The sequence below is a fragment of the Scyliorhinus canicula genome, chromosome 17 (genome assembly GCF_902713615.1).
Source record: "Scyliorhinus canicula chromosome 17, sScyCan1.1, whole genome shotgun sequence".
Taxonomy (NCBI): Eukaryota; Metazoa; Chordata; class Chondrichthyes; order Carcharhiniformes; family Scyliorhinidae; genus Scyliorhinus; species Scyliorhinus canicula.
The window spans coordinates 21,817,682-21,844,221 of NC_052162.1; the positions used below are offsets into that span (position 1 = coordinate 21,817,682).

The following is a 26,540-nucleotide window of genomic DNA, read 5'->3' on the forward strand; positions in this document are numbered from 1 at the left end:
ATGTTTATAAAAAGCCAGAAGTAAAGCACAAAAATAAACCTTTTAAATCCAATCAGTGGATGGAGGGCAGCGCTGGATGATCCTTTGCTAAGTAATAATCCCTCTGATATTTGCAGATTTTCCCTTGTCCTACACACCCAATCCAGACCACGGTGATTGCCATTTAATCCTAAATATATTCAAGCCCTGATGAAAATGCATTTGTTAAAATATTACATAAAACGTGACTATTGGTGGAAATGTGTCGTCATTCTCTGCAGTGAATTCCTGGCAAGCACAAATTGGATAGTGGGCAGACTGGACAAATTACTACACAATTTAGGGATGGACAATAAATGCTGCCTCAGCCAGTGTTGCCCATCTCCCGTGAACAACTGAACTTTAAAAATAGACCAGGCGAGGATGTGTTCTGGGATTGGGGCTGTTCCGTAAGAGGCAACTAGCATCCAAGCGGTACATAAACTGAAAAACATAATAAATTATATTTTGAAAAGTTAATGATCAAGCTAGTGGAAAACTTACTGATCAATTCATTTATTTTAATTTTAAAAGACGCCAAGACACTGAAGTACCACCCATTATTTAAGAGTTGGCAAACCAGTTTGTGCTATTATTTTACAACATGCCGGGTGAGAAGACAGGCTCCCAGTCTACATTGGGTGGAATTGCATTTGAGCATCAGGCTACTGGAACTATTCTAAGCCACATGTTAGCCAACTGAGCTAACAGGTGCCCCGATAACATGGCATTTGCAGAATCCAGACAAGGTCCTTCTGCTCCATCTGCCTCGGTATTTGAGTTTAGGATTTCATCAGACTTTTAAGGACACAATTTTAACTGGCTTAGGTTGGGTTGGTGAGCAGGTTGAGGATAAATGGACGGAATCTTCCCAGTCCCATGAAGATGCTTTTGAAGACAGACAGGGGAGAAAACTTGCAGGTTAGGGAATCAGATTGGTGAGCTGGCACAATCTCAACTCCAGGCAGTCTTGCGAGAGATGGGTGTGCTTTTTGTTTCCTTTCAATGCTTGTGTGTATCGCCGTCATGACCAACATTTATTGCCCATCCCTAATTACCCTTGAGTAGGTGGCGGTGAGTTATTGTGATGGAATCTGTGGTTTCAAATTTTGCATTTTTTTGAGACAGAGCCTGACTCCAAACAAAAGCAGAATAAGGAAACCAATAAAAAGGGAAACAGAGAAAGGAAACTGATGCTCCCAGTTTCCAAAGAAATGAAACTGAAGCTGAAATTCTGGGAGACTGAAACTCATTGCGGCTACGTAAAGGGATGCAGAACTATCCAGACTCAGGAATAGCAGTCGCTGAGTCCAATGGTGCAGTACAGGCACACTGAAGGAGATAAAGGGCAGATTCGGAAGCTGAGAAGGGGTTGCTGCAACTTGAAACTTGCCTGTAACTTGAAAATAACACTGGTGAATCCCGTACCACCCGGACTGAGCTTGAGGACGTTCTGCAGAAGTATGCCAGTTTTGGTGAAGACCTTGGGCGGGATTCTCCCCTACCCGGCGGGGCAGGCCATACTGGCGCCGAGGAGTGGCCTGAACCACTCCGGCTCAGGCCGCCCGGAAGGTGCAGAGTCCTCCGCACCTTCAGGGGCTAGGCTGGTGCCGGTGGGGTTGACGCCGCACCAACCGGCCCTGAAGGGCCTCCGCCAGCCGGTGTGAGTTGGCACATGCGCGGGAGAGCCCGCATGTGCTGGCATCATCCCACGCATGCGCAGATGTGTTCTTCTCCGTGCCTTCCATGGCGGAGGTTGACAACAGCTGGCGCGGAGGGAAAGAGTGCCTCCACGGCACAGGCCTGCCCGCAGATCGGTGGGCCCTGATCGCGGGCCAGGCCACCGTGGGGGTACCCCCCCAGGGCCAGATCCCCGCCCCCCCCCCAATGAGGACTCTGCAGGCCGCCCGTAGAGCCGGGTCCCGCCGGTATGGATCTGGTTTGATTTACGCCGGCAGGACCGGCCAAAAACGGGCAGTCACTCGGCCGATCGTGGGCCAGGGAATCGCCGGGGGGGCGCTGCCAGCGGCTGCCGACTGGCGTGCCATGATTCCCGCCCCCGCCAAAACCCCGGCGCCGGAGAAGTCAGCAGCTGGCGGGATTCACGCCGCCCCCCCCGGCGATTTTCCGACCCGGCGGGGACTCGGAGAATCCCACCCCTTTTCTATGAAACTTTAATGGTTGTGCAATGATGTTGGCTAGGGATCAGTCCAAATGGTCGATGGTCGATGGCAATGGTCAGATGACCTTGCACCGGAAGAAGGTGCAAGGTCTGGAGGGGGGTGGGTAGGGGGAGGGGTCAGATCAGGAAGTGGTGTCATAACAGGAGGTAGTGTCAGACCAGAAGGGGTGTCAGAACAGGATAAGTGCAGTCGGAAGGAGTGGTCACCACATGAAATGAAATGAAAATCGCTTATTGTCACAAGTAGGCTTCAAATGAAGTTTCTGTGAAGAGCCCCGAGTCACCACAATCCGGCGCCTGTTCGGGGAGGCTGGTACGGGAATTGAACCTGCTCTGCTGGCCTGCCTTGGTCTGCTTTAAAAGCCAGCTATTTAGCCCTGTGCTAAACCAGCCATATTTGTGCTTTATTGATGGTGCATAGGCTGTGGAGAGGGAGGAGGTGAGTTACTCGCCACATAATTCCCAGTCTCTGACCTGTTCTTGTTGCTACAGTATTTAGCCAGAGTATTTATATGGCTGGTCCAGTTCAGTTACTGTTCAATGATATCTCTGGATGTTGATGGTGGGGGATTCAGTGATGGTAATACCATTGAATGTCAAGGAGAGATGGTTAGATTCGTTCTTGTTGGAGTTGGTATTTGCCCAGCATTCTTGCCGTGCGAATGTTACTTGCCACTTACCATCCCAAACCTGGATATTGTTCAGGTCTTACTGCATAAGGACACAAACTGATTCAGTATCTGAGGAGTCACGAATGGTGCTGAACATTGTGAAGCCATCAGCGAACATCCTCATTTCTGGCCTTGTGATCGGAGCAAGGCCATTGATGAAGCAGAGGAAAGGCCTATACTCTGAGGAACTATCGCAATGTCCCGGAACTGAGTTGACAGGCCTCCAACAACCACAACCATTTCCTTTGTGTCAGGTATGACTCAAACCAGTGGAGAATTTTCCCTTTGATTCCCATTGACTTCAATTTTTTCCAGGATTCCTTGATGCCACTCGGTCAAGTGCTCCCTTGATATCAAAGGCAGCACGGTAGCATAAGTGGCTAGTACTGTGGCTTCACAGCGCCAGGGTCCCGGGTTCGATTCCCCGCTGGGCCACTGTCTGTGCGGAGTCTGCACGTTCTTCCCGTGTCTACGCAGGTTTCCTCCGGGTGCTCCGGTATCCTCTCACAGTCCAAAGACGTGCACGTTAGGTGGATTGGCCATACTAAAGTGTCCAAAAAAAGGTCAGGAGGGGTTATTGGGTTATGGGGATAGGGTGGAAGTGAGGGCTTAAGAGGGTCCGGGCAGACTTGATGGGCCAAATGGTCTTCTTCTGCACTGTATGTTCTATGCAATTGTAGTTCAGCTGTTTTGTCCATGTTTGTACCAAGGCAGAAAAGAGGTCAGGAACAGAGTGCGTTGATGAATACAAACTGAACATCTGTGTGCCAATTATTACTGAGTAAGTGTCACTTGATAGCATGTCAAGAACACCTTCCATCACTTTACTGATGATCAAGAGGAGACTGTTGTGGTGGTAATTGGCTGGATAGCTATCCTCATAACTCATTAAACCTACCTAACCTTTTGGATACAAAGGGGGAATTTACCATGGCCAATCCACCTAAGCTGCACGGGCGCGATTCTCCGCACTCACGCCGGTTCGGTGAATAGCGGGCCGTGCAAATTTTCACGGCGACGCTGGTCCGACGCCCTCCTGCTATTCTCCGAACTCCACACAAACTACACGTCGTCATTCCCGGCAAAGGCCTCGAACGCGCCCCCGACACGACCAGAATCGCTACTTATTGGTCCCCCGCTATTCTCCGGCCCGGATGGGCCGAAGTCCCGACGTCATCACGCACTGTTTTCACGCCGGCCAACACACCTGCTTTTCAAGTTTGTCAACCAGTCATGCGGGCTGACGAGAACTTCGAGGAGGTGAGCGCGCCGCTCAGCGCACTGCTGGAGTCTGGCCACAACGGGGAAGGCATCCCCGAGAACTGGAGGGGTCCAGAGCGGGGGGGGGGGGGGGGGGGGGGAGTGGGGGAGACGGAGGGGGGAGTGGGGGAGACTGAGGGGCAGTGGGGGAGACTGAGGGGGGTGGGGGAGATGGAGGGGGAGTGGGGGAGACTGAGGGGGGGAGTGTGGGAGACGGAGGGGGGAGTGGGGGAGATGGAGGGGGGAGTGGGGGAGACTGAGGGGGGGAGTGTGGGAGACTGAGGGGGGAGTGTGGGAGACGGAGGGGGGAGTGGGGGAGACGGAGGGGGGGAGTGGGAGTGGGGGGGGTAGGGAGAGAGTGAGCGAGTGACCCGTCCAACCCCGGTTACAAAATGTCTGCCACCATGCCATGGCGTGCCGGTCACGAGTACACGGCCGCTGGTTGCCCTGTGGCTTACGGACACAGGCCACTGACGCACCGGTGAAGAGGACGTAGATAACTGCCCGTTGGATGCAGAAAGTGACCAGGGGTTAGGCTGCCCACGTGTCAGCAGCGCGACAAGGCCACCGGGACACACAGGTATCCCGTAGCAGGCGGCTGCCGAGGTGTCGACTAACCTCCGTCTAACATGTCCCGTTTCTCTGCCCCCACCACCCTTCTGTAGGTTAGCACAATGTCTGTGAACAGAACGGCTATGTTCAGCGCAGTGGTTGGGGCCGCTGCACTGCATTTGGAGATGCAGCAGCATCCACAGCCACAACCCGCAGTGGATGCAGGGCCAGCTGCAGCAGCAGAGGGAAGGGCCGAGGAGTTGCCAGTCGTCGAGCAGCATGGGGGGGAGGAGGAGGAGGAGAAGGAGGAGGGGGAGGAGGAGAGAGTGAGGGTGCAGCCACGGCACCAGAGGCGACGACCAAGGCCGAGGGTGTACCGTGCCCGGATCTCTTTCCTAACAATGACGGACATCACCTGCAGGAGGAGACTCCGGCTGCGTAGGCGGACGGTGATACATATCTGTCACCTCGTGGCACACCTCGCCCCATGTGGAACGGGGGGAGGACACGCGATCCCGGTTGCCATCAAGGTGACGGTCGCTCTTAACTTCTATGCGACCGGCTCCTTCCAGTCTCCGAGCGGGAACCTCTCCGGGATCTCCCAGTCATCGGTCCACAGGTGTATCCGGGATGTGACCGACGCCCTCTATGCCATCGCGGACCGCTACATCACCTTTCCCAACGACCGAGCAAGTCAAGACTCACGAGCTTGTGGATTTGCCAGCGTGGCCGGGATACCGATGGTGCAGGGGGCAATCGATTGTGTTCACATCCCCATGCGCCCGCCTGCAGGGGACAGGGAGGTGTTCACAAACAGAAGGGGGACATACTCCATGAATATCCAGGTGGTATGCGACCCCCACATGAGGATCATGAACGTCTGTGCAAGGTTCCCAGGGAGTGTGCATGACTCCTACATACTGGCGCAGTCGTACATCCCTGCGATGTTTGAGGGGCGTCCCACTCGGCTGAGGGGCTGGTTGCTAGGCGACAGGGGTTATCCGCTGAGGTCTTGGCTGATGACGCCTATACGGAGGCCTCAGACCAATGCGGAAACACGATACAACGAGGCCCATGCAGCAACCAGGGGTGTGGTGGAGCGCTGCCTTGGCCTCCTGAAGATGAGATTCAGGTGCCTGGACCACTCCGGAGGGGCCCTGCAGTACCAGCCCGACAGGGTCGCTCGCATTGTTGTGGTCTGTTGTGCGCTGCACAACATCGCGATGCAGAGGGGAGATGACCTGCTGCAGGAGGTGGAGGGAGAAGCCAGTGGCAGTGGTGCCAGCACAGAGGAGGAGGAGGAGGAGGAGAGGGAGGAGGAAGAGGAGGAGGAGGAGGAGGCTGGCGGAGTGGCGGGCGCAGGACGCAGACACGACCCAGGTGCTGGTGATGTCCAGGAGGCGGCACGACTGACCCGGCGAGGACGGCGGGCACGCGACGCCTTGGTGGCAGCACAGTTCACGCGTTGGATGTGACGTCCCCGCTGAACACCAAACCACCACCTGCGTCGTTATTCGTGCAGAGGGTCAACACACAACTTGCACCACCACAACCGCCCCCCCCCCCCCCCCCTCCCCCCCCCCCCCCACCCCCCTCTCAGGGTACACTGCTCCACTTAGACATCACCCTCACCACTGGGTCCAGACGGTATGGTATAACATCGATGGCTGTGTCAGCGGGTGTGATCAGTGCCATGTGGAATGATGACAGCCCGCTCTGCGAAGAGCTGTGAGCTCAGAATCGTTAGAGAGAGTCTGACCCATGGCAATAGCTGAACCATCCACCTTGGTGGCCGCTGAGATCGTCACGGACACTCTATCACGTGCCCGTGTGGGCTAGCTGTGGGAGGGGGTGGGGGGGAAGGGACTGCACACCCGGCACCGAAGTTTCACCGCTCGTCAACCCCAGCGACACTCGGTCACCATCACGATTCCTGTGGCTGTGGAACAATCACACGGTATTACAAGTAAGGTGGAACAGTGTGTTTAATGTGAACAAACATTTACAGGTGCCCTAGCCCCTACAACTAAACTGTGCCCTTCACCCGTGCCAACTTACTCAGTGTGTATCTTTGTTGCCTTACGGGCACTACCACTACGTCTAAGTGATTCCCCAGATGATACAGCAGGAGTGGAGGAGGACTGCTGCGAATCGCCCCCTTCGACTTGTTTCTCCTTCGGCAAGCGTTTCCTGGGGTGACCTGGCCTTGATGGGCCAGGCTGCTCTGCGGGCGTCTCGGGTGACATTGTGCTACCCTGCTCTGCCTGCTGCCCACCCGATGCACCAGGGATGGGACGGGGGGGGCCGAGAATTCCGGGACGTCCCGTGATGGAGTTAATGGGACGGGCCCCGAAACCTTCTCCTCCCTCGGGGAGCCCGATGGCCCCCGGGCCTCACTTTGGGACAGAGGTGCGAGCGGGGAGGTTCCCCGTCGCACCACCGACACCTGGCGCTGCCAGTCCTGGAGGCCTGCAACGGTATCCACCAGGATCCGAAGGTTTGCAGAGACGGAGTCCAGGGAGTTAGACATTCCCGCCAGGGACTGTGCGACCTCAACCTGTGAGTGCATGACGCCATCCAGCACGTGTGTCAGGCGGGTGATGCTCTCCTCGTCTGACTGCTGCGACTGGGCCATGACCTGCTGAGACTCGGCCAAGGCCCGCAGCGCGCCGGCAATGTCGTTTTGGCTCTGGCGCATTGCTGTCTGTGAGAGGGCAACCCTGTCCAGGGCCGAGGATGACGCCTGCACGTGAAGCCCAACGTCTTGCATAACCTGACCCATGGCCGAAACCGTTTCATCCTTTGCCTCCACCGCGGATGCCACCCGTGCGGTGTCGGCCTGGGTTGCTGCCATGAGCGGCACCACTCCCTGCTCGTGGACGCGGTTCGACTCCTCTAACAGCGTCTGCAGAGTCTGGAAGACAGCCCTCATCCTGTCATTGTGTCCCTGGATTTCTTGATGCATCGGTTGTGCGGGTGGGTTGAGAAAGTCCAGGAACTCTGAAAACGTCTGGGATCCAGCTGTATGCTGGGCCTAGCCTGGCTTCCGCCAGTCCGGGCCCTCGGCTGCTCCGACCTCCACCTGCTGTACCTGCTCAGCTGTGATGTGCGACCCAGATTGTGACCCAGGAGCCTCATCACTAAATAGGCCAGCCGGGGTGAGTGTCTCTGGGATGGTGGATGGTGTGGGAGATAGCCGTGCCGCAAGCTCGAGGTCGTCTTGACTCCTCCTCGATGCCATCGGCCCGCTGAGAGGCCGCAGGGCGTTCGCAGGCCATTTCTTTATCTAGCGGTGTCGCCGCCCTCTGGGCGTCCTGCTCCACAGATTCTGTTGGGGAGGATGGGACTCCCCGCTGATCAGGCACCCTCTGCCGTGCGGCCACGGGTGAGGTGGGGGCAGATGCCTGTGTCCGTCTGGAGCCAGACGGCCCTGGTCGTTCGGCATCACGTCCTAGGGAAGAGAATGAAACGTGTTATTTAGAGACGCTCGGCCGGGCGCTGGACGGTCCCAGTGGGCAGGGTGTGTGAAGGGACAGAGGATGGGGGAGGTATCCCAGTGGGCAGGGTGTGTGAAGGGACAGAGGATGGGGGAGGTATCCCAGTGGGCAGGGTGTGTGGTGGGACAGAGGATGGGGGAGGTGTTCCAGTGGGCAGGGTGTGTGAAGGGACAGAGGATGGGGGAGGTGTCCAAGTGGGCAGGGTGTGTGAAGGGACAGAGGATTGGGGAGGTATCCCAGTGGGCAGGGTGTGTGAAGGGACAGAGGATGTGGGAGGGGGGGTGTTTGTCATGCAGGGTTGTCTCCCTTGTTGCAGCTCCGCCAACCTCGCATTGCGCGATCTCCCGAGTAGCAGATCCACCAACAAGGTCCAGGGCCCTCTGCTCAAAAGTGGTGAGGGGACGCAGGGTGGGCGAACCCCCTCCCGTCTTGTTCCGCTCACGGGTGTTGTGAGCGGTCTTGTCCTGTTGGGGGAGGGGGCATAGGTAGATTATTACAATACGGCAGGTATCAGCAGTCCGTTCATTTACTGGTACAGTTTGGGGGTCAAGTTGTAATAAGACGATTGCATCTCTCCACGGGGGCCAGAGCGCTGGGTCTGTGACAGCTTTGTGAACCACCCTCAACTCACTCTGCCACAATCCCCCTCCACCCCCCGTGCCAGGGGGGGAGGTGGGTGATTAAGTAAAGGGGGGGAGGGATGGTTGTGACCCGGGGGCACCCTCTTGGCACTTACCCTGGCAACCCTGGTGAGGTCGTGCATCTTCTTCCGACACTGGTCAGCTGAACGAGGGGTCTGCCCACAGCACTGACGGCAGCAGCAACCTCACGCCAGGCCTGGCGCACCGTGCTGGCAGGATGGCGATGCCCTCTACACGGGCAGATGATGCCCCTCCTCTGCTCGATGGAATCGAGCAGCATTTCCACATCAGCCTCCACAAATCGTGGGGCTGCTCTCCTCAGCTCCGACATCTTGGCCTACAGTTTCTGTGCTCGCCCGCGCCTTTTTACGGCGCCATAAAAAGGCGCGGGCGGCGTCACGTGGGCGCGCTCGTAGCGTCGCCGCGTTCCGGCATCATCGCGCACGTGATTGACGCGGCCCCGTTCCTAGCCCATTTCCAAGACGTGAATACCTCGGGAAATGGGTCGTGTCGGGCCGTCGCAAAACTCGGCCGTTTTCACGGCCAACTTCGCGATTTTCCATGGGTGCGGAGAATCTCGCCCATCTTTGGACTGTGGGAGGAAACTAGAGCATCCGGAGGAAACCCACGCGCACACACGGGGAGGAAGTGCAAACTCCACAGAGACAGTTATCCGAGGCCGGATTTGAACCTGGGTCCCTGGAGCTGTGAGGCAGCAGTGCTAACCACTGTGCCACCGTGCCGCCTATATTATTGGTGCCTGGCATTGGTGGATAGCCAACAATTAAGAAATAGAAGGCGAATGTGGGCGAAGGAAAGGAATCTGCCAGGATCTTTCTGGTATCAGAGAGGATGCCCAATGAGTGTGGTAGTTGGCAGCTCAACGATTACAGAGGCCAAGGTGCTCTCATAGTCAGAGACCCGATGCCCCACTGACCAGGCAGCAGGCAGGAAAACCATCCTCTCATTGGGTCTGCAGCCTCAGGAACCCATCCCCTGTCCATAATTGGATGAAGAAATGGCCAATTAGGAGGCCACCTTCCAGAAGATCATGCAATGCCTGAAAGCAAACCACCACCATAGGATTCTGAGCAATGCCTGCTGTCCCTCATCCCGCCACCATCATTTACTACACATGTACCTGTTAGAAATATTCCCACTTGAAAGGGGATAACAAAAATAGCAAGTTGCCCACTGGCAAAGATTGGACAATTTGGATGTGAAGCCTGGGGTGCAGGTAGTTTTATTTGCTATGCCCTGCAGCTAATAGATCTCACAAAGTCTAACCATCACCTTACCGACCATCTTCTCCCTGGAGATTAGGTATCGCTAAGCACTTTGTCAGTAGTTAAAATATCATTGGGATTCGAATGATTCTTGCATTCCAATTCTTGTTTTTACGAAGTTCCCAGCTAACACAGGAGAACATTTCAGCCACCTAGAAAATGGGCTTTGTTAGCGGTCAGGAGGTTTCCGAAGGTAATTTTTAATGAACAGGTGTTTTTTATGTACCGCCAATGAAATCAGATCTATTTTTGGCGGACGGTTCGCTAGCTTCGAGCAGTTAAAGGAGAAATAGGGGCTTTCGGACGCAGATGGATTTAGGTACCTTCAGGTGAGGCTCTGGGTTAATCAGTTTTTTTCAGCCTTTTTCCTGTGGTTCAGCCGTCCACCTTGTTGGAACGGATGTTACCCTGCGCAGGATGTGTGGAGGGTAGTACGTTCGGGATGTATGGCGGAGGAGGAGTTGGGTTGGGTTGTGGGGGCGAAGGCAAAAGGAGATGGAGGAGTTGGGGCTGATACTTGAAGAAGGAGTGTGGTGCGAGGCTTTGCGGAGGGTGAATGTGACATTGTCTTGCGCGACGCTAAGCCCCATACAGCTGAAGGTAGCTTTTCGAGTTCACCTGACTAAAGCGAGGATGAACTGCTTTTTTGAAAGGCTGGAAGGTAGGTGCGAGTGTTGGTCAAGAGGGCCCGCACATCGCGCGCACATGTTCTGGTCCTGCCCCAGGCTGGTGGAGTTTTGGGGGTCCTTTTTGGACTCAGGGAAGAAACCCGAGCCCCCGGAAGAAACCCACGCAGACACGGGGAAAATGTGCAGACTCCGCACAGACAGTGACCCAAGCTGGGAATCGAACCTGGGACCCTGGCGCTGTGAAACAACTGTGCTAACTACTGTGCTACCGTGCCGCTGCATTAATCAGTGTTTCAAATGACTAAACAGCACAGCGTACAGTACTATACGCGTACAGATTCAGCTAAGTGTGATTCTTTTACAGATGTATTACCATGGAGAACCAATCGAAGTCACTGTCCACATCAACAATAACACAAGTAAAGTAGTGAAGAAAATCAAGTTATGTGGTAGGTGCGACTTCCCCATTTGCACAATTGTGCTTGTTTTTCTGTCACAAGCTGGTGTGCATGGTTGAACACAAGCACCACAGTTTGATTTCACCCCATCTGGCATTAAACGGGACCAGCCATTTCAATTAAAGGCACTGTTTCCAGATGTTAACCTGTTTTTTTGAGCAGGAAAGGACATGTGCTGTAAGGAAGTGATGCCCTACTTTAAATGTGCAGATGGATTCCCGATGTTGTCATCAAAGCCCAAGAAGCAGTAATAGTTACAGGCCTGAGCTATGAAGTCCTCTCCATCAGGCCAGAGCTTCTGGAAGGGAGATTGTGGAGGAGATTAAGAAGGCACAGCTAGATATGTAATTTAAATCAAAAACTGGAAATGCTGGACAATCTCAGCAGCTCTGACAGCATCTATGGAGCGAGGAGGGAGCTAACGCTTCGAGCCTGTATGACTTTTGCAAAGCTGTCAAAGAGCCACCCAGACTCGAAACGTCAGCTCACTTCTCTCTCCACAGATGCTGCCAGACCTGCTGAGATTGTCCAGCATTTTCTGTTTTTGTTTCAGATTCCAACTCTGCAGTAATTTGCTTTTACCTAAGTAATTTAAATATTATTTTAGGTGGCCTGTGGGTCATGGGGAGAGAGGACAGCTCATCCAGTCATCACTTGGTCCTCAGTAAGTGCCCACCATCCCACAAGGCCAAGCCAAACTCGATCACATTATTTAATTCTGTGGTAATGAGAATATATCGGGTTCTTTAGCGAGTGCATTATGTAGCCATAATAGGCCTGTGTTCCACTATCATAGCTGCAGGTATTCCTGTAAATGAAATGAAATGAAAATCGCTTATTGTCACGAGTAGGCTTCAATGAAGTTACTGTGAAAAGCCCCTAGTCGCCACATTCCGGCGCCTGTCCGGGGAGGCTGGTACGGGAATCGAACCGTGCTGCTGGCCTGCTTGGTCTGCTTTAAAAGCCAGCGATTTAGCCTGGTGAGCTAAACCAGTCCCTGTAAACTTTATTAATTGCCTCACCACATTGTCAGTGTTAGGTTGCCTGATTCACGGTGTACTAATTATATTCCATTCATTTTACAATGTGTCCTGATGTAGTAGCTAGCCCCAAGAAAGGGTGAGCTTCTGAAAGATCATGTGACCCGCTTGTCCAAACGGTAACCCGCGCGCGGGGCAGCCAAGCAGAGCGCAGGCTTTTACTCAGTTAGATCCTAAAGGCGTGACTGGAAGCAAAAAAGAAAATGCTGGAAAATCTCAGCAGGTCTGGCAGCATCATGTAGGGAGAGAAAAGAGGGAACGTTTCGAGTCCAGATGACCCTTTGAGAAAGTGTGACTGGAAGCACTGAATCTGCATCACCCTGTAAACAGATGTTATGTTAATAAATATTTATAGTTTGTTCATAACTGGGGGAGCCAAGTTGCTACGCCCACTATTTTGTCCCACTAACGTGGAGCCTTTTTGCACTTGTTGCTAAATTATACTCTGTGCTCTATAACATTCTCCCAGATGGTTTCGGGGAATTAGAACTTTAGCAGAAGCCAAAGTGTGAAACACTGAGTCAGGGAAAGGATTCAGGGAGCATCAGCTGCAAACCTGTAGAGAGAGTGTGGTTTCAATATTTGATTAGCTACTTCATATCAGAACGGGTATTGCATTGTGACTATTACCTGTCAGCTACCACAAATTACATTGTTCTTTTGTCTAATCAGTTGATCAGATCACGAATGTAGTCCTCTATCAACTTGACAAATACGCAAAGACAGTCTGCTCGGAGGAACCAAAGTAAGTTACGGATGCATTGGGAAATGAATCATCTCAGTGCTCTGTGGGAGTGTTTGTATGTCTATTTGTATATATGTGTACATATGTGTGTGTGTTTGTACACTGTGGTGTGTGTGAGAGACATTGCATTGCAATTAGATGCATCAATGTGTGAGATCTCAGTAGTGGAAATGTAATTTGATTTTCACCTCAATGTGCTACACCGAACTTTATCAGCTTCCTCCAGAAGGGGAACGAATGGAGTGCAATACATCCTGGAGGAAAAAATAGGAAACAAGAAAGAGAAGGAGAGTTGTATTCAGCTAAGTCAAGTTGTGGTGAATGTACATCATGTAATTCACACTGTATAATATTGTGTTCACACTGTATAGCATTGTGTCCTTGTGGGCTCTCTCTGTGAGCCGTTGCGAGGCTCTGCCCACAGGGGGAGATGAAGAGCTTGTACAGGGCTCCACCCTCGGTTCCGCCCATGGCTCCACACATGGCCCTCCCACTACCGGAAGTATAAAGTGCTGCAGCCTTGTGAGTCTGCCCTCAGTTCTTCTGGTCGCAGGCAGGCTCAATTGTAAGTCTATTAAGGCCACAGTTTACTTCCTATCGTGTCTCAAATGAATTGATGGTCACATCACAAGTAAAGAGAGCTTCCACCTAGTTTGACACAGCTGGTGAAAGACGGGGAGGGACTCCCAGGAAATACACAGATTTCTTTTGGGAGATTGAGATACCTGGGCAGGATTCTCCGATTGCCAACAGCGAAATCACATTCAGCGATTGGCCGGATAATCCCTGTTTATGCCGGAATTGGGGGGGTGGCACTGTTTTTGCAATGCTCCGCCCCTCAAAAACCATATGGACAGCCTCAGGACATCAACTAAGGCCCTCCCCCGATACTCCGCCCTGGATGGGCCAAGTCCCCGACGGCGTCGCGCGCGTGTGCTAACACCGTTCGGGGACCTCACGTGGCGGCTGCGGACTGAGTCCAACGCCGCCACAGTCCGGGAGAGCTGTTCCGCTGGCGGGGGGGCCTCGGTCGGGGGCTGGGGGGACTGGTGGAGGGTGGTCCAGGGTTAGCGAGGCTGGTCACAGGTTTTTGGCAGGCCGGGTCCTCGCGTGGCCGCCGCCATGCGCAGCCACGGACCCAGCTATTCTCCGGCCGTAAACACGGGTGAAGCCTGGGACTTTACATGGCGCGGCTGCTGGCCTTCACCGGGCGGAGGATCGGTGCGGGAGCAGCGCCCACTTTCTGGTCATAAGACCAGACCGATCCTGCGGACATAGCCACAGGATTGGAGACTCCAGCCCAAAATGTCTTTGATCATCATGAAATAGAGGTCTGTGGGGTTTATCTACCACTAAATGTTTCATTCATTCTAATCGGGATTATTTTATAATTTCTACCAATACAGCCGTCAAGATTCTATTTCTAATTTTTTAAGTCAGCCGAAGAAAAGAATCAAGAAACGGATAGATTTGGTTGTCCAAGCTGGTTCCTCTGAATGACTGGAGGCCGATAAATGGTTCCAATTCTTAGCTGTGTTCAGAGGGAAAGGAATCTTGGGCAAGGTTCTCTGACCCCCCACCGTGAATCCCGCCCCGCCGCCCGGCACTGGCTGCCAAATTCTCCGGTGCTGGGGTTTTGGCGGGGGTGGGAATCACACCGTGCTGATCGGGGGCCATTGGCAGTGCCCCCTCCCCCCCCCCCCCCCCCAGCGATTCTACACTCCTCAATGGGCCGAGCGGCCGCCCGTTGTCAGCCGGTCCCGCCGGCATAAATCAAACCAGGTCCGTACCGGCGGGACCTGGCTCTATGGGCGGCCTCAGAGTCCTCGGTGGGGGCCGTGGTGGGAATCTGGCCCTGGGGGGTGCCCCCATGGTCGCCTGACCGGCGATCGGGGCCCACCGATCTGCGAGCGGGCCTGTGCCGTGGGGGCACTCTTTCCCTCCGCACCGGCTGCTGTCAACCTCCGCTATGGCCGGTGTGGAGAAGAACCCCACCTGTGCATGCATCAACCCGCGCCAGCTGGCAGAGGCCCTTTGGCGCCGGTTGGCGCAGTGCCAAGCTCTTCAGCGCCGGCTGACGCGACGCCAACCCCGCTGGTGCTGGCCTAGCCCCTGAAGATGCGGAGAATTCCGCACCTTCCGGGCGGCCCGGCATCAGAGTGGTTCACGCCACGCCTCGGTGCCGGTACAGCCCTCCCCGATGGGTAGGGGAGAATCCCGCCTCTTATGTTAATCAGTACAGGGAATATCACGTTGCTTGGGTGAATGTGTTTAGACCTGTGCATTTGTACACATGTGCATGTGCACATGAGTGGATGCATGTGTGTGTGTGTGAAATGAAATGAAATGAAATGAAATGAAAATTGCTTATTGTCACGAGTAGGCTTCAAATGAAGTTACTGTGAAAAGTCCCTAGTCGCCACATTCCGGCGCCTGTTCGGGGAGGCTGTTACGGGAATCGAACCGTGCTGCTGGCTTGCCTTGGTCTGCTTTCAAAGCCAGCGATTAGCCCTGTGAGCTAAACAGCACACAGTCCGGGAGAGCTGTTCCGCTGGCGGGGGGGGGCCTCGGTCTGGGGCTGGGGGGCCTGGTGGAGGGTGGTCTAGGGTTAGCGAGGCTGGTCACAGGTTTTTGGCAGGCCGGGTCCTCGCTGTGTGTGTGTATATGTATGAATATGTGTACACATGGGTGTATGTGCGTGTGTACAATGAGCACTGGCTCACTTTTCTCTGCTATAAGTCTGAGTCTCTGTCATTTCAGTTCCATAAATAATGACTCACAAATTTAACCTGTTCCACCATGGGAAGCCACAATGGAAAATAAGCACTCCTTCACAAAGGAAAATGGAGGGATAACCAGGGGATCATTTGAGGTCACATTGATATAGCTCTCGGCCTTGAGTTAGTAAAGCATTGGGAGCTGGCCTTTGCCTCTAGAGAATGATGCATGGCATGAGGAGAAAATGATTAATACCTTTTTTTTAAGAAAGGTAACACTGGTAGTGAAATATGAATGTTGTAGCTCTGACCAGTAAACTGAACATATAAGAAGGAGATTGCATCTTTTCCCACCCGACCCATTTTGAAAATTATTTGTAACCAGGCCTGTTTAACATTGTAAAATGTTATCATTTATATTGTGTGTGATTCCAGTGACACTGTGGCTCCCAATTCTACCTTCACCAAAGTTTACAGCCTTACCCCTACCCTGGAAGACAACCGGCAAAAACGAGGCCTAGCCTTGGACGGCAAACTCAAACATCAGGACACAAACCTAGCCTCTAGTACCACGTAAGTGCCACAGCTGACAACCTATTTCTGTTGTCCACTTCACACACAAACTGATTGTTAATTCTCGCAAGAATCCAGTTTAGGTTTTAGAAATTTGAGAAATCCAGAATACTGATCAACAGCATATGGACATTTGTCGACGAATTTAAGGGGGGGTGGTGGTGTAGTGGTATTGTCGCAGGACTAGTGATCCAGAGATCCAGGGTAATGTTCCAGGGACCTGGGTTTAAATCCCACCAGCAGATGGTGAAATTTGAATCTGGAATGAAAAGCCTAATGATGACCACAAATCTGTGGTTGATTGTCGTTAAAATCCCATATGGTCCACTGATGTCCTTCAGGGAAGGAAATCTGCCATCCTTGCCTGGTCTGGCCTACATGTGACAATGTTGTGGTTGACTCTGAAAAATGGCCTCTGAAATGGCCTGGCAAGTCATTCAGTTCAATGGCAATTAGGCTTGGGCAACACATGCTATCCCACATCTCAAGAATTATTATTTTTTTAATTTCAGCAGAGCAATTGGGATTTATTTTTCTTCCCCTCACCTGCAAAGTTTCATTAACGAGGGGAGTCTTCCGTTAAAATTCTGTCCCATTCTCCCCCTTCAATCTTGCTGTCCAACCACCAATTCAACCCTGCATTGTTTTCTCCACAACCATCCCCCTTCGCACGCCTGGTGACCCATCATCAATTCAAGTCCGACAGTCTCATCCCTATCCAATGTCTCACCGCATATTATCCCGACCTGATATCTGATCCACCTCAGTGCCAATATGATCAGCCATGATCATATTGAAATGGCGGAGTAGGCCCGAGGGGCTGAATGGCCTCGATCCCAGTCGTTGGGATTATCTGTTCCCAGCGGCAGCGCACTCCGCTGCGTTTCCCAGCGGCATGGGACGGCTTTAGCGGGAAATTCCATTGACCAGCAGTGGGAAAAGAGAATCCTGCCACCAGTGAAAGGCGCACCGCTGACAAACACAGGGCTGGGGGACCGGAAAATCCAACCCATCTTCTATATTGTCTATGATTTCCTTTCCCATCGCAATCACTTTCCCACTTGTACTTCTGATTCTGAATCTTGATAGGTTTAGAGAAGGCCAGGATAAAGAGGTCCTCGGAATCATTGTGTCTTACCTGTTTAAAGTGAAGGTGGTCGTCTCTCGTGGAGGGTAAGTAACCTTATTTCAATCAGTGCTGCCACCTCTTTCCATGGCTGAATCTACATGGGGCGGAATAGCCTAATTGTTTCAAAGTAAAGCTTTCTTTAGATTAGATCATTTCTGGGTTCAATTTTAAACATTTCTGGACATAATCCTGAACACAGATAGCTAGCAAACCTGATTTTCATATTTGCTACTGCCTGATACTCTGTATAGCGGTCCCACAACTTCCAGAGACACTCAAGTAGAAAGCCTTTCATACGTCTTTGTTTTCCTCTTGTCAGTTTTCTCTCCTCTCCTGAACGTACAGAATGATGTTTCCTACAGCTCCAGTCCCTCTGGCACCTTGTTCAAGTTGTCATTCATTGTAAAGTCCAGAAATCCATTCAATCATTGGTGTACCATGTCAATCCACTTACCATCTTCACCCTGACAAGCGGGCATACAAACCACCCAACAGTGAATAGTGATCAGCTTTTCCACTCCTTGGCTCAATTGAAGCACTCTTTAACTATTCTAAGTGTAACTGTCACCATGGTCCACTCGCCCTCCCCTGCTGGTGATTTAATGTGAGGGTCACCACTCCTCAGGCAAGGGGCAAGATTGAGAAGGTCGGGCCTTCATGAATAACCTCAACCCGTACAGGAATTGAACACCTGCATTGTTGACGCCTCCCCGCATCACCGACCAGCCAGCTGAGCTAAACGACCGCCCTGCCTCTCTGTATAATAGCCTAGCTGAAGCCATTTTAGTCTCGATTCAACTGGAACCTAAGCTCTTCTTGTCATCACTAGACAGATTCTGCTGGCAATTCAGGGGAATTAGGACAAAGACGTGAGGGAGAGAGGTTTATATTGATGTGGTGAGATGAAATAAATAGAGTTGGAGGAGATTTGTGCAGGCCAAAAACACTGCCCACTTTGTGGAACATGTGAAGCACCTAATGCCGGCTTCACCCCTTTTGTTTGTCCTTATCACGGGGAAACACATTTCCAATTGGAAATGGGAAGACACTTGGCGCCTGCCACACTGAGGGGAGTATGTAAAATGGGAGGCACACGGATCAATTTATAAGCCCATATCGGTCACATATTTAATTATCAATCATTTATTTGTGTTCTTATTTCTCTTTCTGTTTTTCTTTCCTCAGGATCTTGGGAGATCTCACTTCAAGGTCAGCAAGAATTCACCAGCCATCAATATTCAATAATCCCGAGTATTGTTTTTCATAGCGATGGTGCCACAGCGGAATTAGCTGTTGGGTTTTATTTTTGTTCATTCGTGAGATTTGTCCATCAGCGAGGTGACCATGTTGCCCACCCCTAATTGTCCTTGAGAAGGTGTTGGTGAGCCACAGTGCATGTGGTGAAGGCACACTCACGGTGTTGTTATAAAAGCATTTCCAGAATTTTACACCACATTGAAGTAACGGTGATATATATCCAAGTGGAATGGTGTCTGGCTTGGAGGGGAATTTGCAATCAGTGATGTTCCCACCGTTCAGCTACCCTTGTCCTTCTAGGTGGTAGAGTTTGAAGATTTGGGAAGAATTGCTGAAGGTGTTGCTGCAGTACATCTTGTAGGTGGTAGTCACTGCTGCCTCCCTGTGCCGGTAGTGGAAGGAGTAAATGTTTAAGATGTTGAATGAGTTGTTGATGAAGCGGGCTACTTTGCCCTGGGTGGCATCAAGCTTTTTGAGTGTTGTTGGAGCTGTACTGATCCAGTCACATGGGGAGTATTCCATCACACTCCTGACATGTGCCTTGTGGACCGACTTAGGGGAGTCAAGAGGTGGGTTACTCACTGCAACATTCACAGCCTCAGCCCTGTTCCAGTAGCCATGGGCCCAGAGCTTCCCGTCAGTTTCGAAACGTCAGACGCTGACCTAGATCCACTTACCATTTTATGCTAGAGCCCTTGCACCTTCCAATGCTGGCTTCAGCACAGATGCAGGGGCTTACACTGTCAGGGTGCACATCGTCAAACATAATTCTAGGGCAGTCATGGCCTCCTTTCTCAAGTTGGACTGAAGACAAACCCATTAAGGGCTGTCCTCAGTTCATTGCTTCAGCCTCTGAAACTGCCTTGCCCCACTGGCAGTGTTAACCCCCCTTCACACCTGAGAGTGTTAACCCTCCCCTTCATCCCTGGTAGTGTTCACCACCACTCACCACCAACAGTGTTACCCCCCTGACCCCTGATAGTGTTATTCCCCTCACCCTTTTTAACCCCGTCATTGGTATCATTGAGCATTCTGGGCAGAGTAAAACTGGCAATCAAAACTGTAAATTTCCCCTGTAAGTACCTCGGAATTGTGTACATCAGGACTTGCTCAGGAACCTGAGGCTCATCAGCAAAGTATGTTGAGTCGGCGGCCTCTCCACATATTGGAAGATTGGGCTTAGCATTTATATGGCTGGTCAAGTTGAGAATCTGGTCAATAGATATTTGTCAATCATTGAAGATTCTGATTATTATAATGTATTCTGCTTTTATGTGATGCAGTTTGTTTCTGTTATATTTTAGTGAGGTGTCTGTGGATGTCCCCTTTTATCTGATGCACCCTAAACCCTCTGAGGGTAAGTAAGCTTAGGTTCCAGAGTATTGTTTTTGTTTGAGCAGATCCCAATTCTAATACCAGGGCAAATAACAATTCCGGTTTTAGGAAAATCCTGACACATGTATCATAGAATCATAGAATTGTTACAGGACAGAAAGAGAACATCTAGTTCACACCTGGTATCTGAAGTTCATTTCAGCTTATCCCATCACCCACCCCTCCCATATAAACCTGCAAATTGTTTCTCTTCCGATAATTATTCAATTTCCTTTTGAAAGCCACGACTGAATCTGTCTTGGACACACCCTCGGACAGTGCATTCTAGATTCTAACCACTCACTGCTGAATAAAACTTTTCCTCATGACATTTCTTTGCGAATCACATTTATCGGTGTTTTCTGGGTCTCAGCCCATTGCTCCGATGGGAGCAGTTTCTCGCCAAACACTCTGTCCAGGCACATTTTGATTTTGAACACCTCCATCAAATCTCCTCTTAAACTTCTCTTCAAGGAGGATAATCCCAGCTCCTCTAATTTATCCCAATAACTAAAGCCCCTCATCTCTGGAGCCATTGTCATGGGAGGGCGGCACGGTAGCACAATAGTTAGCACTGTTGCTTCACAGCGTCAGGGTCCCGGGTTCGATTCCTGCTTGGGTCACTGTCTGTGCGGAGTCTGCACATTCTCGCTGTGTCTGCTTGGGTTTGCTCCGGGTGCTCCGGTTTCCTCCCACAAATCCCGAAAGACATGCTTGTTAGGCGAATTGGACATTCTGAATTCTCCCTCAGTGTACCTGAACAGGCGCCGGAGTGTGACGCCAAGGGGCTTTTCACAGTAACTTCATCGCAGTGTTAATGCAAGCTTACTTGTGACAATAATAAAGATAATTATATCTTTCTGTACTCTCTCTGAAGACTTCACACCTTCTTAAGTGCAGTGCTCACAACTAGACACAATACTCCAGTTGAGGCTGAACTAGTCTTTTATAAAGACTCATGAAAACATCCTTGCTTTTGCACATTTAGACTTCTATTCATAAAACCCAACCACTTTTTCAACCTTCCCTACCGCAGTCTATTATTTGCACCTTTTTCCTCAGAGAGGTAATCGCGGGCGATTGCTACACCAGATGAACGCTGTAATTCCAAAGCCCCTGTCTCGCCCAACCTTCCTTACTCAGGCTGGGTGAGGCAGGAGCAGCAAAGGGTGCTCCCGGTTGTATCGGCGTGAAGTAACTAGGGCACAGAGAGGTAAGAAACATCCCTTTTTACGGCACTTGCTGCTGTAAAGGGGATGCTGAAAGGGACAATTAAAAGGGAGCAGGGAAGTTTGAGTGGCTCAGGCAATCCGGAGAGAGTTTGGGGAACCAGGATATGGGGAGTTGAGGGGCGCGGTATGAAGGCCAGGAGGTGGGTGGAAACTAGGAGCGGGCGAGGTCTGGAGTGGGGTACGGAGGGTCATATGGGGGGCAGGCGAGGTGGTGGGGGAGGGAGACCAGGAGGGACAGGAGGGGATGTTCGGGAAGGTGGTGGGGTGGACCAGGGAGGAGGAAGCAGGAAGGGAGCAGAGCTGTGCAGACAGGAGAGGGTGGCGCAGACCCAAGCGGGGGCAGGATGGACCGAAAGGGTGAGGGGTGCGGGCAGGCCAGATGGAAGGGGTAAGAAGACACTGGGCAGGAGGGGGCGGGCCGCACCAAATGGGAGGGGGCAGACCAGACCAATGGGGTGGACCAATGGGGTGGACCAGGTGGGAGGGGGCGGGGTGGACTGTAGGGTAGGATGTGGATCAGGCAAGGGAGGGTGGAGCAACAGGCGAAGGGGGTCGCACTGGAGAGTAGGAGGGCGTGGTGTTGGACCGGAGGGTGGCAGGCTTGGACAGAGGGGAGGGGGCCAGACTACAGGGGAGGTTTTGACCGGAGTAAGGGTGGATCAAACCGGAAGATGTTCGAAGCAGGGTGAATAGGGGGTGGGACCGGAGGTGGGGTTGAACCAGGAAGGGTGCGCCGGACTGGGAGGTTGGGGGTATTGGGTCATGGGGTGAGGGTTCAGGTCGGGCAGGGGGTTGGGGTTCAGGGCAGATCGGGCATCTTTTGGTGCATCTCCTGGAGGGGTTGTGTGTCTGAGGGGTGTCCCATGATAGGCTGCAACTAAGTTTTTTAAATACTTACTCTGGACTTTGAAGTGATGCAGTTTTCAAAACGCTACAGCACTGCATCTTTCTTCTTGGTAAATGAGAGACATAACGTGTTTCAATAATTTGTCTCCAAAGTGTTAATAATAAACTGAAGCATGACTTGAACATTCAACTTATTATTCAAACTTGATATTAACTTAATGCACCCAGGATAGATTTGTTCACCAACTGGAAATAATTCACTTCGTAACATAATCACTTAAGTATGTTGGACGTTTTCTTTCACAAATAGGATATTGGATAACCTCAGTTGTGGTTGCAATAAACTTATGTTCTTCATCTGAGATGTTGATGTTGGAATCAGATTTGATGCTTATAAATGATGCTTTCAGTGCTTTGATGAATGATGTGTTTCTTGTGATGATTTGTGAACTGTGCTTTGCAATGATTAACGATACTTTCGTGCTGGTCACAATTAACGGCTGAATGTCATAATGTTTACTTTCCAACATGACCATCATGTTTCACAAATACTTTACCTTCCGGCTCTAACAGTGCAGCTCTGCATTTACTTTCTGTCATAATATACACCAATATATCATGGTGCAGACACACACTGATGGACACACACAGGGACCAATCAACATGTACAAACACCGCAGCCAATCACCAGTTAGAATACACACACTATAAAGGCAGAGGGCACCACGGTTCCCGCTCATTCTGGGTGCTGCCTCTGGAGTGTAACAAGAACTCATCCAGCCCAGCATGGACTCACAACACGTGCTGAGAGAATCAACTGGTTCGGACAAGGCTTAGGTCTCTAGTTTAAATTAGCATCATTTAGACCCACAGTCATTGTGTGTTAGTTAGTTAGAAGTAGTTAATAAAATTGAGTTGAACCTTCATCAGTGTTGGAAGTGTCTGTTCATCTCTCAAGTCTACACCAGCCAACACTTCATGATACCAGGAGTTGAGGAATGCTCGCACTTCTGAGACCTACCCTTCAGTGATCTGCCTTCCACCAGTCTCGCGCCATCCTACAGAATGGACTCTGTTCGCCCGCCGCCGCCTCTCCGCATTGCAGGGAACCTGGGCTCCAACTGAAAACTTTTCAAACAGCGCTTCCATCTGTACCTCGAAGCCAGGTACCTGGAAGCTGCATCGGACGCATGGAAGATTGCTCTCTTCCTCTTCACAGCCAGTGACCAGGCTCTGCACATTTACAACTCGCTCACCTTCGATGAGGGGGAGGACAAATTGAAGTTCAAGACCATAATCCTGAAGTTCGACAGCCACTGTGCGGTCGAGGTCAACGAGAGCTTCGAGAGATACATGTTCCAGCTGCGAACTCAGGGTAAGAACGAGCCTTTCCAGTCCTTTATCACCCACCTCCGCGTCCTTGCGCAGTCCTGCAACTACGGGTCCACCTCCGACTCCATGCTCCGTGACCAGATTGTTTTTGGTGTTCAATCTGAGCCCCTGCGCCAGCAGCTACTAAAAGTAAAGCAGCTCACTCTCTCTACGGCCATTGAGACCTGTGTGCTTCATGAACATGCCTCCACACGCTACTCATGCATCCAGGCTGCTGAAACAGCACGGCAAGCCCCTTACGAGGCAGAATGGGTCCAAATGATAAAATCTCTTCAGGCTCTGAACCTCAACGATGGCGGCCATTTCGCGCGTTTTTCGCGGTGTCCCGCGCTCACACGCAGCGAGCGTGCTGACATTACAGACCGCTTTGCGCAGGTGCTCGCATGCGCGGTGGCGCGACAAACGTCCCGAAGTTCCGGCGTGCGGCAACTGCGGCTCCGCCCACTTAAAGCAGCAATGCCCCGCAAAGTCCCGACGCTGCCTGCAGTGTGGCAAACGAGGTCACTATGCTGCAATGTGCAGATCTTCCATGCCTGCTGCTTTTCGAAGGTCCACCCAGCCCCACAGAGACGTCAGGGCTATCCAGCCTGCCATCAATGAACCTACTCTAGACCTTGACTCCGACTGTGCCTGCAATGACCCACAGGTCCCGTTCCAAATTGGCGTCATTACTACTAACAGGATGTCCCCCAAGCGTGGCACTGAACCTGTCCACGGCCACAGCGTCAGCCAGGATGATGAGTGGCGTGCCACCCTTATGGTCAACCGGTCCCCTATCAGGTTCCGCCTGGACACTGGCGCTTCTGCCAATCTCATCGCGTCGTCTGATTTTCGCAAGCTTTGTGTACAGCCTGCTGTCCTGCCATCTGCGTGTAAATTGCTGGACTAAAATGGCAATGCCATTGCCGCCAGCAGCTCCTGCCGCCTTAAGGTAACACATCGTGCTCACACAGTCATTCTCCCGTTCGAGATTGTTGCTGCCTCAAAAGCCTCCTTGCTTGGTGCGCAGGCATGCAAGCTGCTCCACCTAGTGCAGAGGGTACACTCTCACTCTTCAAGCGATGGCCATGCATCCTCTGACGTAGACTTTAGGGCGCAACTCGACTCCATCATCCAACAATACCATGATGTTTTCGAAGGCATGGGCACACTCCCCTACACGTACAAAATCTTACTCAAGCCCAACGCCATGCCTGTCGTTCACGCACCTCGCAGAGTCCCAGCGCCCCTCAAGAACCGCCTCAAGCAACAGCATCAGGACCTCCAGGACCAAGGAGTCATTTCCAGGGTCACGGAACCCACAGATGGGGTAAGCTCCATGGTCTGCGTCAAGAAGCCGTCCGGCGAGCTGCGGACCTGTATTGATCCTAAAGATCTAAATCAGAATATCATGCGGGAGCACTACCCGATTCCGAAATCTGAGGAGCTCACGTCCGAGATGGCCCACGCCAAGCTGTTCTCCAAACTGGATGCCTCGGAGGGTTTCTGGCAGATCCAACTAGATGAGTCAAGCAGGAAGCTGTGTACTTTCAGCACACCCTTTGGCAGGTTCTGCTCACGTCCAGTTTGCAGCCTCCCATTTGCCAGCTACGGATGCATGACTGATGCAAATTCGCCGTGAGACAGCGCCACTTCTGCAGCGGGTGATGTGCCTAATGTCAGATGGGTGGCTCAAGGGTCAATGCCCGCAATTTTACAACATCCGCGATGACCTGGCTGTCGTTGACGGGGTGCTCCTGAAATTGGATCGCATCGTCGTCCCACAAAGCATGCGCCAGCTAGTGTTGGAGCAACTCCATGAAGTACACTTAGGCATCGAGAAGTGCCGCCGCAGGACCAGAGAAGCCGTCTATTGGCCGGGCATCAATGATGACATCGCCAATGTGGTGCTCAACTGCTCTACCTGCCAGCGTTTTCAGCCCGCCCAACCACGGGAGACCCTGATGCCCCATGAGCTCGTCACATCGCCTTGGACCAAAGTGGGCATCGACTTGTTCCATGCATTGGGCAGGGACTACGTCATCATCATCGACTACTTCTCCAGTTACCCAGAGGTCATCAGGCTGCACGTCCTCACATCCTCGGCTGTGATCAGGGCGTGTAAGGAGACATTTGCCCGACATGGCATTCCGCTGACGGTCATGTCAGACAATGGCCCATGTTTCGCGAGCCAGGAATGGGCCGTCTTCGCCCGACACTACAATTTTGAACACGTTACGTCCAGTCCCCTATACCCCCAATCCAATGGGAAGGCGGAAAAGGGGGTCCACATCGTTAAGCGGTTCCTCAGCAAGGCCGCCGATGCTGGCTCAGCTTTCCATCTTGCTCTGCTGGCCTATCGCTCCGCCCTGCTCTCCACCAGCCTGTCGCCTGCTCAGCTGCTAATGAACCGCACCCTCATAACGACGGTGCCATCAATTCTTGCTCCCAACCTCGATTATGTCCCCGCGCTCCACCGCATGCACATGTCTCAACTGCTGCAGAAAATGTCATACGACTCACGGGCTGCTGACCTTCCTGACATCCATCCACGCGACAAGGTTCGCATCCACCTCCCGGAGGGTGGCTGGTGTGCGCCTGCTGTCGTTCTAAGGCAGGTGGCCCCCCGCTCCTTCCTTTTCCACCTACCGGATGGATCCATTCAGCACCGCAACAGGCGTGCTCTTCGCCTGGTTCCAGGGTCGTCACGGAATCCTCCGACCAGCTCTCCTACTGATCCCGCCGTGGACTGTGTGGCGCTTCCGGTCGCTCTGCCTGCTCCTGACAGTGCTACAGCCCTCCCGACTCCTGAGGCACCAGCCATTGCCCCATCCTTGAGGCGGTCAACCAGAGTTTGCTGCCCACCTCAGAGACTGAACTTATGAACTCTGCACACATGTGGACTCTCTGAAATGTTTTTTTTTTCCTATATCCTTTATTGTTGCATTCGTTATCCCGTGATTTGTAAATAGATTTATTCATTATCCAGTGATTTGTAAATAGGTTTGTTGGTTGTTCCAGTTCATGGTAGTCATCTGCACCAGGCAACTTCCTCTGTAAAT

The 26,540-nt window shown here is 52.2% G+C and overlaps 1 protein-coding gene across 3 annotated transcripts in view; it reads left to right on the forward strand.

The window, feature by feature from the left end:
- The window catches only part of LOC119951456 (beta-arrestin-1-like), a 117,831-nt gene that overhangs the window by 62,035 nt on the left and 29,256 nt on the right, over window positions 1-26,540 (forward strand). For all 3 annotated transcript variants that reach the window (XR_005457633.1, XM_038774662.1, XM_038774661.1), the window contains exons 10-15: window positions 11,101-11,185; window positions 12,907-12,979; window positions 16,132-16,269; window positions 17,359-17,442; window positions 18,584-18,607; window positions 19,960-20,012. Coding sequence is in view for 2 of the 3 variants with exons in the window: in XM_038774662.1 (XP_038630590.1) it covers window positions 11,101-11,185; window positions 12,907-12,979; window positions 16,132-16,269; window positions 17,359-17,442; window positions 18,584-18,607; window positions 19,960-20,012 (457 nt within the window). In the remaining variant the exon portion in view is untranslated. The remainder of the gene's footprint in view (window positions 1-11,100; window positions 11,186-12,906; window positions 12,980-16,131; window positions 16,270-17,358; window positions 17,443-18,583; window positions 18,608-19,959; window positions 20,013-26,540) is intronic.